This window comes from Hypanus sabinus, chromosome 12 (assembly GCF_030144855.1).
Source record: "Hypanus sabinus isolate sHypSab1 chromosome 12, sHypSab1.hap1, whole genome shotgun sequence".
Taxonomy (NCBI): Eukaryota; Metazoa; Chordata; class Chondrichthyes; order Myliobatiformes; family Dasyatidae; genus Hypanus; species Hypanus sabinus.
Genome location: NC_082717.1, coordinates 109,450,492 through 109,467,625, shown reverse-complemented (window position 1 = coordinate 109,467,625; position 17,134 = coordinate 109,450,492). Strand labels below are relative to the sequence as shown.

At 39.2% G+C, this 17,134-nt stretch overlaps 1 protein-coding gene across 1 annotated transcript in view; it reads right to left on the bottom strand.

Moving 5' to 3' along the window:
- The window catches only part of nrbp1 (nuclear receptor binding protein 1), an 86,107-nt gene that overhangs the window by 59,594 nt on the left and 9,379 nt on the right, over window positions 1-17,134 (bottom strand). Inside the window, exons 2-3 of the mRNA XM_059986721.1 lie at window positions 6,428-6,550; window positions 6,074-6,175 (exon numbers count right to left, since the gene is read on the bottom strand). Coding sequence (XP_059842704.1) covers window positions 6,074-6,175; window positions 6,428-6,550 — 225 coding nt within the window. The remainder of the gene's footprint in view (window positions 1-6,073; window positions 6,176-6,427; window positions 6,551-17,134) is intronic.

Here is a 17,134-nt window from a genome sequence, read left to right as displayed (position 1 = left end):
TAGTGATCACAATTCTATCTCCTTTACCATTGCATTGGAGAGGGATAGGAACAGACAAGTTAGGAAAGCGTTTAATTGGAGTAAGTGGAAATATGAAGTTATCAGGCAGAAATTTAGAAGCATAAATTGGGAAGAGATGTTCTCAGGGAAATGTACAGCAGATATGTGGCAAATGTTCAGGGGATATTTTGTGTCATTCTGCACAGGTGCGTTCCAATGAAACGGAACGGATGGTAGGGTACAGGAACCGCAGTGTACAAAGGCTGCTGAAAATCTAGTCAAGAATAAAAAAAAGCTTACGAAAGGTTCAAAAAAACTAGGTAACGATAGAGGTCTAGAAAATTATTATACTAGCAGGAAGGAGCTTAAGAATGAAATTAGGAAAGCCAGAAAGGGCTGTGAGAAGGCCTTGGCGAGCAGGATTAAGGAAAACCCCAAGGCATTCTACAAGTATATGAAGAGCAAGAGGATAAGATGTGTGAAAATAGGACCATCAAGTGTAACAGTGGAAAAGTGTGTATGGAACCAGAGGAGATAGCAGAGATAATGAATAGACTGCTTCAGTATTCACTACAGAAAAGGACCTTGGCGATTGTAGGGATGACTTACAGTGGACTAAAAAGCTTGAGCACGTAGATACTAAGGAAGAGGATGTGCTGGAGCTTTTGGAAAGCATCAAGTTGGATACGTGGTACCCCAGGCTACTGTGGGAGGTGAGGGAGAAAATTGCTGAGCCTCTGGCAATAATCTTTGCATCATCAATGGGGACAGGAGAGGTTCTGGAGGATTGGAGGGTTGCGGACGTTGTTCCCTTATTCAAGAAAGGGAGAGGAAATAGTCCAGGAAATTTTAGACCAGTGAGTACAGTGGTTGGTAAACTGATGGAGAAGGTCCTGAGAGGCAGGATTTATGAACATTTGGAGACATAATATGATTAGGAAGTGTCAGCATCACTTTGTCAAAGGCAGGTTAGGTTGTGCCTTACGAGCCTGATTGAATTTTTTGAGGATGTGACTGAACACATTGATGAAGGTAGTGTAGTAGATGTAGTGTATATAGATTTCAGCAAGGCATTTGATAAGGTACCTCATGCAAGGCTTATTGAGAAAGTAAAGAAGCATGGGTCCAATGGGATCTTGCTTTGTGGATCCAGAATTGGCTTGCCCACACAAGGCAAAGAGTAGTTATAGATGAGCAAACATGAGGAAATCTGCAAATGCTGGAAATTCAAACAACACACACAAAATGCTGGTGGAACAAAGCAGGCCAGTCAGCATCTATAAGGAGAAGCACTGTCAACGTTTTGGGCCGAGACCCTTCGTCAGCTGCCTGATCAGCTGTGTTCCACCAGCATTTTGTGTGAGTAGTTATAGATGGGTCATATTCTGCCTGGAGGTCGGTGACCAGTGGTGTGCCTCAGGGATCTGTTCTGGGACCCCTCCTCTTCGTGATTTTTATAAATGATCTGGATGAGGAAGTGGAGCAAATTTGTTGATGACTCAAAGGCTGGGGGTGTTGTGGATAGTGTGGGGGTCTGACAGAGGTTGCAGCAGGACATTGATAGGATGCAAAACTGGGCTGAGAAGTGGCAGATGGAGTTCAACCCAGATAAGTGTGAGGTTGTTCATTTTGGTAGGTCAAATATGATGGCAGAATATAGTATTAATGGTAAGACTCTTGGCAGTGTGGAGGATCAGAGGGATCTTGAGGTCCAGGTCCACAGGACGCTCACAGTTGCTGCGCAGGTTGACTGGGTGGTTAAGAAGGCATATGGTGCATTGGCCTTCATTAATCGTGGGATTGAGAGCCGAGGTAATGTTACAGCTATCTCGGACCCTGGTCAGACCCCACTTGGAGTACTGTGCTCAGTTCTGGTTGCCTCACTACAGGAAGGATGAGGAAACCGCAGAAAGAGTGCAGAGGAGATTAACAAGGATGTTGCTTGGATTGGGTAACATACCTTATGAGAATAGGTTGAGTGAACTTGGCCTTTTCTCCTTGGAGTGGCAGACGATGAGGGGGTGACCTGATAGAAGTGTACAAGATGATGAGAGGTATTGATCATGTGGATAGTCGGAGGCTTTTTCCCAGGGCTGAAATGGCTAACATGACAGGGCACGGTTTTAAGGTGCTTGGAAGTAGGTACAGAGGAGATGTCAAGGGTAAATTATTGTTGTTGTTGTTGTTTTTTAAAAACGCAGAGTGGTGAGTGCATGGAATAGGCTGCCGGCAACAGTGGTGGAGACAGATGCAATACAGTCTTTTAAGAGACTCCTGGATAGGGACATGGAGCTTGGAAAAATAGAGAGTTATAGGTAACCCAAGGGAATTTTGAAAGTACATGTTCCACACAGCTTTGTGGGCCGAAGGACCTGTACCGTGCTGTAGGTTTTCTGTTTGTTGCATTTGTCTTCTTCACCACCCACTCAACCTGCAAGTTAACCTTTAGGGAAACATGCACGAGGACTCCAAAGTCCCATTGCACTTCTGATTTTCGAAAAAATATCAATTCCCCATTTAGAAAATGGACTAGCCCTTTCTTTATTCTATCGAAGTGCATGACCATAACTTCCCTACACAATATTCCTTCTGCAGGTACTTTGCCCATTCTGCTGATCAGTCAAGTCCTTCTGCAGATACTCTGCTTCCTCAACATTATAGACCCATGCATCTATCTTTGCATCATCCACAAACCTGGCCAGAAAGCCAAGATGAGCAGTTGACATGTAACATGAAAAGAAGCACCCAACACTAACCCATGCGGAACACTACTAGTCACCAGTAGCCAACCAAAAAAAGTCCTCTTTATTCCCATTTTGCTCCCTACTAGTCAGCCAATCTACTATCTATGCTTGTATCTTCCCTGTAATACCATGCACTGTTAGTTTAAGCAGTCTCATATGTGGTACTCTGTCAAAGGCCTTCTGAAAATCCAGTTAAACGACATCTACTGACTCTTTGTCTATTCTGCTTGTTATTTCCTTAAAGAATTCCAACAGATTTGTCAAGCAAGATTACCCCTCAAGTAAACCATGATGACTCTGGCCTATTTTATCATGTGCCTCCAAGTACTTGGAAATCTCATCCTTAATGGACTTCAAACGTCTTTCCAACCACTCAAGTCAGGCTAACTGACCCATACTTTCCCCTCCCTTCTTAAAGGGTGGGGTGATATTTACAGTTTTCCAGTCCTCCACAACTTTTCTAGAATTTTGAGATTCTCAAACGATCATTGTTAATGCCTCCAAGATCTCTTCTGTTACCTCTTTCAGAACCCCAGCGAGTCGTCCATTTGGTGACTTATCTCCCTTTAGACCTGTCAACTTCCCAAGCACCTTCGCCTGCCTTTGTTATAACAACCACACTCACTTCTGCCCCAACACTTGAAATTCTGGCAAACTGCTCATCTCACAGTGAAGTGAAGGCTGATGTAAAATATTCAAAGCTTGCCCGCCATTTCTTTGCTCCACATTATACCTCTCTACCATTATATTCCAGCTGTCTGATGTCCACTCTTGCCTCTTTTTTTTTTGTTACACTTTATATATCAGGAAAAAAACCTACTGTATCCACTTTTATATTATTGGCTAGCTTACCTTCATATTTCATCTTTTATCTCCTTTTGGGTTTTAGTTGCCTTCTGTCGGTTTTGAAAGCTTCCAATCCTCTGACATCCCACTAACTTTTGCTATATTGTATATCCTCTCTTTAGCTTTTATGCTGTCTTTGACTTCCCTTGTCAGTCATGGTTCTGTCATCCTCCCTCTAGAATACTTCAGTTTTGGAATTCTGTACCTTCCAAATTGCTCCCAGAAACTCCAGCTACTGTTACTCTGCCATGCCTCCAGAACCTTCCTGGAATTCCCTTTACTCCTCTGTAATACCAATACATCTGACTTTAGCTTCTCCCTCTTAAATTGCAGGGTGAAGTCTAACATATTATGATCACTGTCTCCTAAGGGTTCCTTTACCTTAAGCTCCCAAATCAAACCCAGTTCATTACACAACACCTAATCCAGAATCACCTTTCTTCCTGTGGGCTCAACCACAAGCTGCTCTAAAAAGCCATTCACAGGCATTCTACAAATTCTCTCTTGGGATCCAGCACCAATCTGATTTTCCCTATCTACTTGCATATTGAAATTCCCCATGACTGTCATAACATTGCTTTCTCACGTTCCTTTTCTATCTCATGATGTAATTTGTATCCCACAACCTGGCTACTTTTCAGAGGTCTATATATAACTCCAATCAGGGTATTTTTACCCTTGCAACTTCTTAACTCCACTCACAAGAATGCAACATCTTCTGATCCTGTCACCTCTTCCTAATGTATTTTGCCACATTTCTTTTAAAAAACCAACAGAGTCACCCCACTTCCTCTGCCTATCAGCCTCACATCTCGATACAATGTTTATTTGTGGATATTATGATTTTCTTTCAGCCACAAATTGAAAATGCCCAAACCTGCCAAACACTAATTGTGCTGCAAGGTCATTGATCTTACTCTGTATAATACATACATTCAATACAGCACCATCAGTCCCGTATTCATTACCCTATTTGATTTTGCCCTCATGTTACCTTTAAACTCATCCCACTGACTGCAATCCTGCTCTATCATCTGTATGTCCTTCCTCTCGGACTCACTACACAGTGCATCTACTTGAATACCAACTGCCGATCCTCAGGTCTATCACTGGTTCCCATCACCCTGTCAAATTAGTTTAAACCCTCCTGAATAGCTCAAGTAAACCTGCCTGCAAGGATACTGTTTCCCCTTGGGTTCAGGTGTAACCCATCTGCTTTGTACAGGTCATACTTTCCTCAGAAGAGATCCCAATGATCCAGAAATCTAAAATCTTCCCCCAATTCCTCAGCCAAGCACTCATCTGCCAAATCATCTTATTCTCACCTTCAGTTAACAATCCAGAGATTACTACCCTGGAAGTCCTGCTTTTCAGTTTTCTGCCTATCTTCCTATATTGTTCCTTCAGAACCTCCACCCTTTTTCTATCCGTGTTACCAAGTGTGTACCAAGACTTATGGCTGCTCACCCTTTTCCTTTAGAATGCTGTGGACCCTATCCACGATGTCCCTGACACTGGCACCTGGGAGGCAACATACCATCCAGGTGTCTTCATCATGTCCAGGGAATCTTGGCTCCTCAAACTATGGAACTCCCTATCATTACTACAATCCTCTTTTCCCTCCTTCCCTTCAGAGCCACAGCACCAGAGACCAGTAACTTAACATGTCTCTAGCTCCTATCACCGACCAGAACTGAGCACAGTGCTCCAAGTGGGGTCTGACCAGGGTCCTATATAGTTGCAACGTTACCTCTCTGCTCTTAAACTCAATCCCACGATTGATGAAGGCCAATGCACCATCTGCCTTGCCTTCTTAACCACAGAGTCAACCTGCATAGCAGCTTTGAGTGTCCTATGGACTCTGACCCCAAGATCCCTCTGATCCTGTAGTTATCAGGGAGACTAAGTCTCCTAGAGTTACCACATCTCACACAAAGAACATGCCACTAACCCTGGACCCGTTCTCATGACACCAGCTATGTACTAATATACAGAGAAAAACAAACTGACTAGAAATTTAAGTAGAGCCTCTGCCTTTTCCCACCAAAGTCTGCCTGACCACTAACACTAGCCTGGTCCCACAACAGCCACTCTGCTTACACCTCTCTTCTTTTTATTGGTTCAAATAAAACTCACTACCAATGACATTCATCCTTTTCAAATGGCTCACCCCCTGCCAAGATGCTGCTCTCACTTGCTAATTCAAAGAATGTACACTCCATGATGCCATCATCCCCTCAATTAACAATACAGAACCCTGAAGAATGAACACAATGTGATATTTCTTCAAATACTTCAAATAGTTAACAGATAACTTGCTTTCTTTAATATTAATGAAAACTTAATGTTTTAAGTGCAAACCACTGAAGGATTTAAAACAAAGGTTTGATGAAAATCTGTAGCAATTAGTCGATATTTTACTTTTAACTGCAATATTATAAACAAGTGTCTAATAAAGCAAGTATCACTAATAGGCAACTTACTCTTGCTTTATTTTCTTTCACATCTGCCCAGTATTTGTGGAATTTCACTATGTTCAGGTGCTCCAACTGAATGAGATTGTCAAAGACAGCTTTAACCTTATCCTGAAAAGAAAGGATACTCTTAGCAGAAATGATCAACATAAATTTGATGTCTTGAATTTACACTGATATAAAAATAACTTGACCAAATTCTTAAAGGGTGCTGTCAAGAAACCACTAAAACATAAAACTTGTTACAAAGAAATATTTATAATCACAACATCAACTATCATGATTTTATAATAACCAAAGCAATGTTAAACAAATGTTGCTTTTAACTGATTGCATCAAAATAATTTAAAACTTTATTTTCACCTCTTGTAATTTGAAGTTTTTTCGTTCTGAGAACTGGACTTCATTCCACACAACTTCCACTCCCTCTTCAGTGTCCATTGCCAAATATGCACTGTCAATTCCAGGAACATTCCGCTGATTCACCTACAATAATTTCAGAATGATTTCAGTAGATCATCATTTAATACAAGGAACTTAAAAGTACTAGCTTGGCTTAGTTATCAAAATGTTGCCCTTAAAGCCCATTCTGGACTGCAGAACTCCTGTATATCATCTAGGCTAGTCACTGATGTAGGTCCATGTCTGAAAGAACTGGTTTTGAAGATGAGACTTCGAACCAAATAAATGCTTGTGGGAGTTGATTAATTTGACTACAAAAGTTTGGTGTAACTTTCCACAAACTGAAAATTGAGACATTCAGTATATGGCAAACCTTTCAAATATATTTCAGCAATCTGATGCTTGATATCTTCCTTCCCCATTTCTGCCAAGTAAAACAATAAAACAGAAAGCAATGATGTAATGAATTGATCTAGGTGAACAGTACGCAAGACAAGTTTTTCACTGTACCTCAGTACATCTCTGAAAAATAAATTAACTTGCCATTTGGATGCATCATAAATGGTGAAAACTCATTGACATACCTATCAATTCACAAGGTGTCTGTATATTTGACCATTATGGTACCAGTTAACCATTTGATGATTATGGACTATTTATCTTGCTTATGTAGGAAAGGCAAGTGTATGACAAATCTGAATCCAAAGAATAGATGCTGCAAATATACACCACTGTATATTAGATTAACACATGGTTCACTATGTTCCTTTATATAATCGGACCAACTGAGAAAGGATAGCTCCAAGGCTAACATACTGAGAGTAGCATGAGATACCAACAGATTTATTATATGGAATGAATGAAATTTTTTACAAGAAGAAAAAAACAATTTTCAATGTTTTGCTTTCATGATTCTTGCATGTTGCATTATCCGTGCCTGTACACTTTGATACAACCTGGTTTGGTTGTACTTTGCCCTCTCTTTTCAATAATTGTCTTTGCCTTTGACCAAAAGTACACCCAGGAACAAATGAAAACATTTTCAACTCTGAGATCACGTAATTTGAATCACTAACTGGACAAATTTATACCAGGGTTAATTGGGAACACAGATCATATTGTTTTGCTGGGAACACCCTTCCATAAAGTGATGTTATTTTCCCCAATTAACATGCTACTTCATGAAAATCTAGTTGTCAACATGTAGAATGCCTTTGTATGCATATAAAATGGATTTTCCAGACCATCTTCCCTTTTTACCCTACCTTTTGTCCATTTACTAACCTGCATTTACATTTTGGCACATCTTCTAAAGGCACTCCACTGTCAATTTAATGACTTTTAATTATCCAGAATAATTATTTCCATTATTTCAGTATTTCCAAAAATCAGTTCTCTTTTTTCTAATTTTGGACTATGTTTCAAATTTTAGGTAGAAAACTGGTTGCTTTAAACTTCTATTGATTGATCACCTTCTCATTACTGCCATCAAGGAGAACCATAAAATATCAGAGCAGAATTAAGCCACCAGTGTGCTCCACCATTCGATCATGTCTGATTTATTATCCCTCGCAGCCCATTGTCCTGCCTCCTCTCCATAACCTTTGATCCCTAAGAACCTATCGACCATTTTAAATATACCAAATGATTTGGCCTCCACAGCTGCCTGTGGCAATGGATTCCACAGGTTCACTACCCTCTAGCTGAAGAAATTCCTCCTCATCTCTGTTCAAAAGAGACATCCTTCTATTCTGAGGCCAAGCTCTCACAATATTGAAGCATTCTCTCCATGCCCACTCTATCTAGGCCTTTCAATATTTGATTGGTTTCAATGAGATACCCCTCATTCTTCTAAATTCTGGTGAGTATACTTTAGAGATACAGCATGGAACAGGCCTGTAGGAGCCATGTATCCATTTTCTGTCTGTCTGTATTTTGTGTTGTAAGTTTATTATAGGGAGTTTGCCAAGTAGGTTAGGGCGCAGAAGAAGTGAAGAGGATAGCTACGAATTCATGATTTGTTTTTCTGTTGGTCTTTAGTCTGGTTAGAGCAGAACAAGTAGGGGGAATAATTTTTTTTGTTGACATTCAAGAACACTTAGTTACATTTAACCCTAATGTTAAAATATGCTAAGATCACTAATGTTCAAATGTGCTTGAATACATTTAGATTGTTATTTCATTATATCTTTAGCTTTACTTTCATTAATTTCTTTGTTGCTACAACAGTTCATTTTTGCTGGTTTCTTAACAAAGGATTGAATGCACTTTCTTCGACTTAGAACTTCATTATTTGTGGAGCATGTCATACCCTGATACCATGTCAACACCCGGGGTGGGGGGGGGGGGGGTGCCACCATGCTTAATCTGAGTAGTTTTGGTTTGTTTTAGTGTTCACTACAAGACTGCACTACCCAGCAACCCATCTATTTAAAATCAGCCTAATCACAGGACAATTTACAATGACCAATGAACCTATCTTTGATTTGTTGCAGGAAATCGAAGCACCTGGAGAAAACCCACACAATCATGGGAAGAATGTACAAACTACTCACAGACGACACTGGAATTGAACTCCAAACCCTCTGAGCTGTAATAGCATTGGGCCTTTTATTCCCAGGATAATTCTCGTTAATCTCCTCTGGACCATCTTCGTTACTAGCACATCCTTTCAGCCCAACACTGCTCACAATACTCCAAATGTGGTCTGACCAACTTTAAGTATCAACATTAAATTATTGCTATTGCACTCTAATCTTCTGGAAATGAATGTCAACATTGAAGTTGTCATCCTTACCTCCAACTCAACCCACAAGTTAATCTTCAGGAAATCCTGCATGAGGACCAAGTCCCTTTACACTTTTGATTTCTGAATTTCCGTTCAGAAAATAGGCTATGTCTTTATTCATTCGACAAAACACTATATCCTACCTGCCACATCTTAGCCCATTCCCCCAAACTGGCCAAGTCCTTCGACAGACTCCCTGCTTCTGCAACACTACCTGCCCTTCCATCTAACTTTGTATCCTTTGCAAATTTGGCCATAAAGCAATCAATTCCATCAAATCAACTGACAAATAACATGAAAAGCAGCCCAACACTGACCCCTGCGGAACACCACTAGTCACTGGCAGCCAACCAGAAAAGGCCTCACTTTATTCCCACTCCTTGCCCCTGCCAGTCAGCCAATCATCTGTCCATGCTTGATATCTTTACCATAACGCCATGGGCTCTCATCTTGTTAAGCAGCCTCATATGCAGCATCTTGTCAAAGGCCTTCTGAAATGCAGGTAAACAACATCCATTGGCATTGGTACAAGAGCCTGAAGATACACACTCAACATTTCAGGAAAAACTTATTTTCCTCCTACATCAGAGTTCTGAATCAATCATGAACACTACACTCACTATTTTTCTCTTTATGTGCACAATTTTTATACATTCTTTATTGAAACTTACAGCAATTTATATATTGTACTGTACTGCTGCGGCAAAACAAGAAATTTCACAACATAGATCAGTGATAAGCCTGATTCTGATACTGCTGCTGGTATTCAAATTTTGGTTTATGAATATCTGCCATGTGGAGGAGTTGAGCATTTACACTTCATTATTAGTCACTTGTAAAAGGAAATGCCAAACACTTGACAGACTGACCTCCCAGCAACGATTCCATCCTACACTTACTAAACACACAGTTGTGCAATTGCTTGTAACATTGAGGATACCTCATTGTAACCATTTATTACAAACATGCTCAACTAATCAAATAAAACTCTTACAAGCAACCAAAGTTTAAGAAATACTCATTAAATCCTCAGCTAAATAAACAAATAATTTCACAATTTTGTAAAACTTTTTTTTTAAATTGCAAGCCTGTCCCGATCGTTCACCCCTGACAGCTGTGTTCTCCTCTTGTTTAATAACTTTAAGCTTTTTGCAACCAAGAATATTTATATCTTGGCCTTCAATATAGTTAATAATTTGGCTTTCACAGCTCTCTAGAGCAGGGAATTCAGAAGAGCAGCAACTTACAAAATTGAGCAACTGATTTACATCTTAAAACCCATTTTAGTTCTTGATTTCATCCCATCCAAATCTATCAAAAAGGGAATGTCTCTTTCTACCATCAGCCAACATTGTGTATTTTTGTCTCCCCAAAACTATGCAAAACAAGTTTGCCTCAATGCATAGATATGACATAATGAGTTACTTTAACTCTCTAGTGCTAAAGTTAGGACATACTCTCAGTGAAACATGTTCTATTATTACAAAGGGAACAATGTAGCAGCTCACTATAATACCTAGTGCTGTTAGGACAGCACCTTATTCATGAGTCCATGAACCACAGCCCCAGAGTAAAGGTATACATACACTCAGTAACCACTTTATTTGGTACCTCCTGGTGATGTTTGTGGTCTTCTGCTGTAGCCCATTCACTTCAAGGTTCAACTTGTTGTACATTCCGAGATGCTCTTCTGCAAACCACTGTTTTAACACATTATTTGAGTTACTGTTGCCATCCTGTTAGCTTGCACCAGTCTGGCCATTCTCCTCTGACCGCTTTCATCAACAAAAAGTTTTTGCCCACAGAACTCTCACTCACTGGATGTTTTCCATTTCTTACACATCCTCTGTAAACTGGACAATGTTGTGCATGAAATTCCAAGGAGATCAGCAGTTTCTGAGATATTCGAACAGCTTTTTTTGGCACCAATCATTCTACAGTTAAAGTCACTTAGATCACATTTCTTCCCCATTCTGATGTTTGGTCTGAACAACAATCTCTTCACCATGCCTGCATGCCTTTATGCATTGAGTTGCTGCCACATGATTGGCTGATTAATGAGTAGGTATATCTAATAAAATGGCCACAGTATATTGGAATTAAAATGGTTGGCCACCAGGGAATCCTGCTTGTTGCAAATGGAGCAAAGGTGCTCAACAAAGCTGTCCCCCGTGGGGTCTCACTGACGTAGACAAGGCCGCACCAGGAGCATTCGATATAGTAGATGACCCCAACAGACTCACAGTTGAAGTGTTATCTTATGTGGGGGCTGAACAAATGTGAGGGAGGAGGTGAATGGACAGGTTAACTGCCAGGAGGGATGAACAGACAAGGAAATCACAGGGAGCAAACCTTGCGGATAGTGGGGAAGTGGTAAAGATGTGTTTGGTGGTAAGATCCTGTTGAAGATGGTGGATTTGCAGAGAATATTTATTCTCTCATTTGATCTACAGTGGGATACCATGAATATCAGGATTTTAATACCTTTATCCAGTTGATACCAAGTAATATTAATTTGCCTTAATAAATCATCATAATCTGGACGGTTAAACTAAAACAAATGTATGTAAAACGGTGTAAATATAAAACAGATATGGTTCTTTGGTTCTACAGCCTTTTCTCCCAGCATTCTCAGCTAAGACAAAGACTAAATTTAAAAGTGCTCTGACAAAGTATGTGTTGCCTAGCAACAGATAAGGAAGTTTTCTAAAGACATTGGGCAGCTGCAGGAACATGTGGGAACAAGAACATGAAGACAGACTGGTAAAGTCATTTAAGCCCAGAGGAAGAAAACAGCCAGAATAATTGAAAGGTTAATCATACAGCAATCTGGGAAGAAAACAATTCTGTCCAAGGCCTCATTTCTCTAAAGTGGTGACCAGGCAAGATATATTCACAGAATTCAGTCATGATACACTGGCAGTTTGTATGCTCTCTTCCAGCAAGGAACATAGGTAATAGGCCTGAAATCTGCTCCAATGTTGCTACAGAAAATGCTGGAAATAGAATGTCAAGCTGTGTATCAGGGAACAGAAACAAAAGTGTTGACTGACAGGCTGAACATTTCCATGATTTTCAGTCTTTGCTTTTGGGTCTGAAGTTTAGCTTTATTTTCACTGACTTAAACACCCGTTTGTATATTTATGCACCAAACATACTTTATCATTAATCACCAGCCACCACAACAATTTACCTTTACTCATATTATATCTAACTTGACAAAAAGATAAAGATACACAACTATTGCAACTTCCATTAGAATATGCCAGAGCACAAAAGCAAAAGATCACCAAGATGTCATTAACACTATCAGCAAGGAAAGCAGTTGGCAAAGGCACCTGTAATTGAGTCGAACCAAACTTACACCTGTTTAAACACAAATATGCTCACCATGCCTGCTGACCCACTGGTTTATGTTCATATCACTGCCAATAAGGCTTGATTACACTAAATCTTCCCATTCTTAACAAAAGGTAGAAAATTAAGCCCATGTCCTACCTCAATGTAATGGCTATATCATGCACAAGCAACATCCTCTCATCAAAATAATATTCATAACCCGAGATGTCTGGACTTCAATGGAGAGCCCCCCCACAACCAATAAAAAGACCCGAATAGTGCTGAACAACTGTAGCCCAGGAAATCAGATGTTTTTTTGTAACTACTATTTGTAATAAGACTAACACGAGATAGCTTGAAGAATAGGGAAAAGCAGAATGATATTTCTTACTGTCAAGAATGGACATGACCTGCTCTGCAGTGAATATCTCAGATGCAGAACTACATCTGAGGATACCAATGCAAAATATCTAGATTCTGGTGAAACCAAGGACACCAACTATAATCTTACAAATAAACCAAGTTCACAATGATGGAAATTAATCCTCCAGGACTCCAGCCATAGAATAGAAATAAAAAGTCATGAATGGGGAAAAATTATTTTGATAAAATAGACATTATAGCCACAATGTTTCATCAGAGATACACAAAGTTGTATGATATGCAGCTAGAATAGGGTACTGCCCAAGCAAGGAGATCACAACATGACCCTATCATCCATGGCATGGAACAGAAATATATCTACTCAGCCTGGCTCTTAAACAATAACAAAAACAAACATTGCAAGGTATATAAACCTGTCTAAATCGTGTAAATTACTCCAGAGGTTATCCCTATCCAGCACTATTTTACAGCCTTGACAGTTATGGAAGTATTTATGTTGAATCCGATTTGCCAACTGAAAGGTGGAATATTTAGTGAAACTGGAAACCACAAGAGTACAGAAGTTCAGCATCACACATGGGACACCCTTCCTCAAAAATGGGCAAGTGATCAAACAAAGCCTGTTTCAAGACAAAGTGGAGAAAGTTAGGTATTTTCATGGAACAGCAGAGGAACAGGCCCTTTAACGCACAAAGTTCATTTCAACCAAGCCAATTTTAACTATCCCATCCACCTGCATATTGCCTATAACCTCCATTCCCTGCCCATTCATGAGCCTGTCTGAGCTTCCACATCCCTCCTGTAATGTGACAAACAGAATTGCTAGAAATATTCCAAATGCATTTAACAGTTTTACAGAGCTGCAATATAGCCTCCCAACATTTATACTCATCATCCCAAATGATGAAAAGCAAGCATTCACACACCTTCATTATCCCATGGAAGCAGTGGACTTGCACCCCAAGACTCCTATGTATCAATGCTCCCAAACTTCAACACCTCACACTTTCGGGGATTAAACTGAGGAATTGAGGTTATATAATAAAAAAAATAATTTTGAACCTATGTAACCTCTGGCTAAAAGAATAGTATGGACTGAACAGGAATTTTTGAGCTAAAGTAAGCTCTGTCTTCGGCAGTTAGCAAAAAAAATGGCTTATACCAGTTCTCTATTTACAGAGACATTGAGAATTTGATAAATTATACACGGTGTACCCTCGTTTGAGTGGTGGGGCGGGGGGGAAGGAGGAGGACTCACTGATAAGGACAGGAGTGAATATCCATCTGTAATTAAGTCAGGGCCTAGCAAAGGGAATAACTGATAAGGACTGGACAGCACATCCATCTGTAATTAAACCTTGATTTTGCAGACTCTCTTACCTGTAACTAAGTTTTGCACCAACAGACTTGGTGGGCGTAACAGTTCTAACGACATCTTGCAACAGTAATGTATAGGACTTACTATATATAAATATATGGCTATAACCAGAGAGGAGTCCACTTGTCAGATGATGGCAGTACTTAGGTGCCTTCCCGTTGACAACCGGCTCTCAAACTCTTGCAGGAGGGTACACAATAAACTGTTGTAACTATAAGAAGCTGGTCTCCCGAGTTTTATTTAGATTCAACTTTAACAAAACTCCATCTGCATTTCCCTGCCCTTACTGGTTTCTATCATGCTGAATCCTTTGACAGCTTTCCTCACTATCCACAACTCTGCTAATTTTCATGCTGTTTGTAAACTTAATATGCCTAAACTTCATTTCTATCATAGGATGCACAAAATTGGCAAAATAATATTACTTTATATAAAAAAAAACTAATGAATTGATACAGCTACTCAAATAGTAGCTAGAGGACAAAAGACAGCCAACTCATCTTATGAATTGTAAAAATAAAATGCAATCCCCTTCCTGAGTGATAAATAAAAACAGCAAATATCAATTCTATTATGTACTAATAAAACATCACCAAACAGAAAACAAGTTCTTTTATTCTTTGAGATACCATGCCCTTCCAGCCCTTCGAACTAACCCATTTATCCCTAGCTTAATCATGGGGCAATTTACCATGACCAATTAACCTACCATCTGGTACATCCTTGGACTATGGGAGGAAACTGAGGCACCCAAAGGAAACCTGCACAGACACTAGAACATACAAACTCCTTACAGACAGCAGCAGGAATTGAACCCAGGTCACTGGTACTGTAAAGGTTGTGCTAACCACTAGGCTAAGTTTGCTTATTTCATCTCATTTTGTAAAGTAAAGCAAGATAGATCTTTGACTGGATAAAGCCAAATCAAGGGTACATTTAGGCATCTGAATCACAAGTGTTATACAACCAGACCAGACAATCAAATTCCAAAAAAGGAATGTAAACCCTTAGACCAGAATGCATAGGATTTAATTTTGAAATTATTTATAGCATTGCCAGGAAAGAACACAAAGTCAAAATTACATATTGAACACGGTCCTATTCATAAAAATCAGAAACAAGCACAAGTCACTCAGCTACTCCAGCTTACATATTTGGTCTCTGTAGTTAAGAACTCAAGGCATTTTGATGTTAGATCATTTCACTGCAGATTATAGCCTCTATATCAAGTCTGCTCATTGAACCAAGGCCATCAAATCTAAAAGATAAATATTTCTAAACAGTGACCATACAAAAAATTACAATGTTAAATTATAATTTAACATTAAATATAAAATGTAAATTCCACTGATTGCATCAACACAAAGAATGCATAAACTTGTGTGTTTAATCAATACACTATTAAGAACAAATTTAATTTATCTGACGATACATCCTGAAACTAAAATGTGCATTACAGCAAATCAAATTTTTGCAATACTCCAAATGCAACCCATTAAGATAGCTGTTATTCTGAGACGACATCATTCAATCTTTTTAAGCTATTCACCATAATTACCCTGCTCATTAACTCTGAATGTCAACAACTACAAGTTTGAGGCAAAGCAACACAAATCCAACAAATATGATGATCAACCAATATCACTAAACTTCCCCTCTAAATTAAAAAAGGATCAAGAGATTCATAAAAATTTAAGTTCAGTCAAAATATCTGGTGTGCTGCAATAAAAATCAATTAATACACACCAGTGCAGATTAGATGAGAAAAATTGAAACATTATCTTTATACTTCCTGCTTATAACTTTAACATTAAACACTATAAGCACAAATGACAAACAGATTTAGTGTCATTTCTAGTTGCAAGAGAAACTATAAATGAAATTCACTGAGCAATAATTACTAGTCTATAAATGTCCTTGCACATGATGGAAAAAGTCCCCAAACCGAACTGCTATCAAATGACACTTGCTGGAATTAGAAGAGATGCCAATTTTGGCCAAGCGAAGGGTCAACATGACTGCAAAGGCTGTGCATGAACTCACCCAACTACATTTAATATCAAGCCTGATGAATGACTACACAGCCCACATTGGAATATAAGTATGTATTAGTGAAACGGACAAATTTGACTGGGAAACCTCAGAATAAAAAAAATTACAGAATGACAGTATTCAATGATCAATAGCAGGGAACTGAGCTCAAGACCTATTTTAAAATCAAATCCAATCTGTTACAATTTATTTAGTTCATGTTTATTTTTATTTTTTTAATAATAAGCTACCATTTATAGAAAATAAAATGGAAGACCCATATTTGACCACCATTTCCACAAAAATCAATCTAGTTATTCCATATACCAGGCTATTTCCAAAGACGTAAATATTCCCTTTCCAAGTGCTCATTTCATCCTGCTTTGTTCAAAGTTCTAAGCAGCATGGTAGTGTAGTGGTTAGCTCAAAGCTTTACAGTACAAATGACTCAGATTCAATTTCTGCCACTGCCCGTAAGGAGCATGTACATTCTCCCTGTAACCACGTGTTTCCTCTGGTTTCCTCCCACACTTCAAAGACAATGTTTGGTAGGTTAACTGGTCATTGTAAATTGTCCTGTGACTAGGCTCAGACGAAATCAGGTGATTGCTGGGCTGCATGATTCGAAGGGCCAGAAGGGCCTATTCCATGCTGTATCTCAATAAATTTATTATCAAAGTATGTGTAGGTTATCATATACTACCTTGATATTCATTTTCTTGCAAGCATGACAGGAAAATAAAGAAAT